Source organism: Cylas formicarius, unplaced genomic scaffold (assembly GCF_029955315.1).
Source record: "Cylas formicarius isolate icCylForm1 unplaced genomic scaffold, icCylForm1.1 PGA_scaffold_6__28_contigs__length_40554024, whole genome shotgun sequence".
Lineage (NCBI taxonomy): Eukaryota > Metazoa > Arthropoda > Insecta > Coleoptera > Brentidae > Cylas > Cylas formicarius.
In genome coordinates, this window is record NW_026844347.1 from 20,863,362 (window position 1) to 20,866,656 (window position 3,295).

General features: G+C 35.4%; 1 protein-coding gene across 1 annotated transcript; it reads right to left on the bottom strand.

Annotated features, from left to right (window-relative positions):
* Positions 1-2,326: 2,326 nt before the first annotated feature.
* Positions 2,327-2,773, bottom strand: LOC132703165 (protein GVQW3-like). The gene has a single exon (XM_060672294.1). The coding sequence runs from the start codon at positions 2,771-2,773 to the stop codon at positions 2,327-2,329; it is 447 nt and encodes a 148-aa protein (XP_060528277.1).
* Between the last annotated feature and the right edge of the window lie 522 nt (positions 2,774-3,295).

Sequence of the window (3,295 nt, forward strand, 5' to 3'; positions counted from 1 at the left end):
TCATAAAGAGCAGTTCTGATATCTTGGGAAACCTGTCAAATCTCACTAATTCGTTAACTTTCGCTAAAAAAAAAGCTAATTTTTCTTTGAGATATGAAATTTGAAATTTGTACGAGAATAAATATATCAATATTGATAAAACCTAATATACATCACAGACATTTTTGAAAATTTTAACGTTTTCATTAGAATACGAAGTTTTAAGCCCTTTCACTTTAATATAGTACTATCTACCAAACCACTTCAATTTTTCGCCCTGTCTAATAGTTTGTTTTTGTTTTCATAAGGTCAAAGCAGCTGGATTTTGCTTGCGTTTGTTTTTAAGGAAGAGTTGGGTATCATTGCAAAAGAACTGCATTTGGCGCGATTGCGTTATAGTACACATAATTGATCCTTGTAGCACTACTTACGGGACTTAACTAGCTGGTTTGTATTTTCCAATTAAGTGCTTGATAATGAAATCAATTCCATTGAAATAATAAACACAGAGTTAAGGTCAGCGATATTGAACCTTTTAGATTTCTTCAATAACCATACTAACCAACAACTATATAATAATAATAATATATACTACACCATTAAATAACATACAGTTATTCTACTTTTTTATAATACGGCAGATATAATACAAACAAGCTCACTAAAGAAATATTTTGAGGGTAAGCAAACTTAATTAATATATTATATTTTTGACGAACTTGTAACACAATTAATTGTCCATAGCAGCAAAAGTATTACTTAAATAACAAAGTTTGTCTTAAGTCTTAAAATATATTTAAAAAATATATATTTAAAGAATAAATTAATTGCAGTTTTATACATATTATTTTATTCATTTTTTATATGCTGACTAATAAATACATAGTTCGAGAATCTATGAAATCTTGCATAAGTTTACGTGGTTTTTCAGTTATCCAAAGTTAATTTAATTTTTTAATACCTTCCAGTAGGTAGTTATAGAATTTTGGAGCAAAGTATGTATGACATTGCAATGCTATTATAGTCTTTTTACGAACTGGAAATTTATATTTGTTTAGTTTGTTCCTTGAAGGGTGTGTTTATTCTTGTGTCGGGGTATTAACAGAATATTTGACGCGGATCGAGGACTTGCCAAATCATATAATTCTTGTGTTAGAAGGAGCACTGTTTCCTTGTAAATTTCTTTCAAGATCCATTTTTGAATTTTTTCTAATTGATCCATTAGATACAGAGATGCACCTCCGCAGGCTGTTATACTATATCTAATATGGGTTTCAATAAGTGCATGACATAACAGTTTTAATTGTGCCTGGTTTAAACGTCAATCTGGCTAAAAGTGCCCTAATTTTTTTCAGAACATATGCGATCTGAACATTCCACTTTGATATATACCTTGACATTTTATACGTTGTTTGGATTTTATTTGGACAGTTTTGAACTTGAAAAGCCTGTTAATATAGATATTAAAGAGTATAAGGCCAAGTACGTTTCCTTGAGGTACTCCATATTTTATCAATTCGAATTGGCTAGAAACCTTTTTAATTTGAACAAATTGTTTTCGATTATTTAAGTAACTTTGTAATAACTGGTAAGAAATGCCTCTAAAGCCACTATCGACTAGACAAGCTGTTCGTGGTCGACTGTATCAAATGCTTTAGCCAGATCACGAAATATACACGGTGATGGAGCTTTTTTGTATATACATTTGTTTATGTTAGCAACTTATTCAGCTACTGCATCTTCTGTCGACGTGTCTCTGAAACCATACTGATCGTTCGACAAAATGTTATACGAGGTGTGTTCAAAAAGTAACGCGAATTTTGTGTTTTTTTCAAAAATTATTTATTTATTCATGAATATCTATTTTGTCCCCTTCAAAGTAATCCCCATGAGATATTATACACTTGTGCCAACGGTTTTTCCAATCCTCGAAGCACTTCAAAAAATCATTCTTTTTTATCTTCTTCAGCTCCTCCTTCGATGCCGTCTTTATCTCCAAGAGAAGCGTAACGTCGTCCTTTCATGGGCCTCTTCAGTTTAGGGAACAAGAAAAAGTCACAGGGGGCCAGATCTGGGGAATACGGTGGCTGCGGCATCATTAGTGTGTTGTTTTATCGTGGTGCAAAAGCCAATTTTCGTTCTTCCACAAATCCGGGCGTTTCTGGCGGATTGCTTCGCGCAAATTGCGCATAACTTGCAGCTAATATTCCTTATTGACCGTTCTTCCCTGTGGCAAGAACTCATGATGCACCACGCCCCTGCAATCGAAGAAAACTGCCAGCAAAACTTTCACATTCGACCGAACTTGGCGCGCTTTTTTCGGTCTTGGTTCGTGCGGCAGCTTCCATTAAGATGATTGAGCTTTGGTTTCCACGTCGTAACCATAAACCCACGATTCGTCACCAGTTATGACCCTCTGGAGCAAATTTGGGTCGTCGCGGACAGAGTTTAACATCTCATTAGCAATGTTCATGCGATGCTGTTTTTGGTCACAATTGAGCAATTTTGGTACGAATTTCGCGGCGACCCGTCTCATGCCCAAATCATTGATAAAAATCGAATGGCACGAGCCAATCAATATGTTTAGGTCCTCAGCAACTTCTCTAACGGTGATTCGACGATTGTCCAATACCATTTTCTCCACTTCATTAATTTTTTCGTCTGTTGTTGAAGTGCTCGGGCGTCCGACACGCTCTTTGTCGTTCACATCTTCTCGGCCTTCTGAGAACATTTTGTACCACCGATAAACGTTGCTTCGGTCCAAGGTAGCTTCTGCGTATGCCACAGTCAACATTCGGAATGCATCCGCGCACTTAATTTCGTTTTTCACACAAAATTTGATACAGGTTCTTTGATCCATTTTTTTGAACAGGTAAAAACCGAAGACGATCCAAAACACGTGCAAGCAAAGCAGCTGTCAACAATTAAATGAACATTCAAAATGGCCGAGCTTGTCGGCATAAATGAGAGACATGAGTACCAACATAACGCCACAAAAAATTCGAAATTCGAATATATGTAACCCGCGAAAATTCAAAATTCGCGATACTTTTTGACCACACCTCGTACTTTTCCAAGTAATCTACCATCTTCTGTTTTAATATACTTTCAAATGTTTTCGTAAAACTTGATACCAATGAAATCGGTCTGTAACTTGACACACAGTCTCTACATTCATTTTTATAACGAGGTGTAATAATAGCTTTCTTAAGAATTATCGGAAACACTCCTTCAGAAAAGGATTTGTTTATTAAGTATGTAAGAGGAGACAGAATCAAGTCACCGACCAAGCCTGATTATTTGGGTTGGTAATAGT

Bases quoted from the DNA above. Each gene is read 5' to 3' on its own strand.
- LOC132703165 (XM_060672294.1), bottom strand. From the start codon at position 2,773: ATGTTGACTGTGGCATACGCAGAAGCTACCTTGGACCGAAGCAACGTT.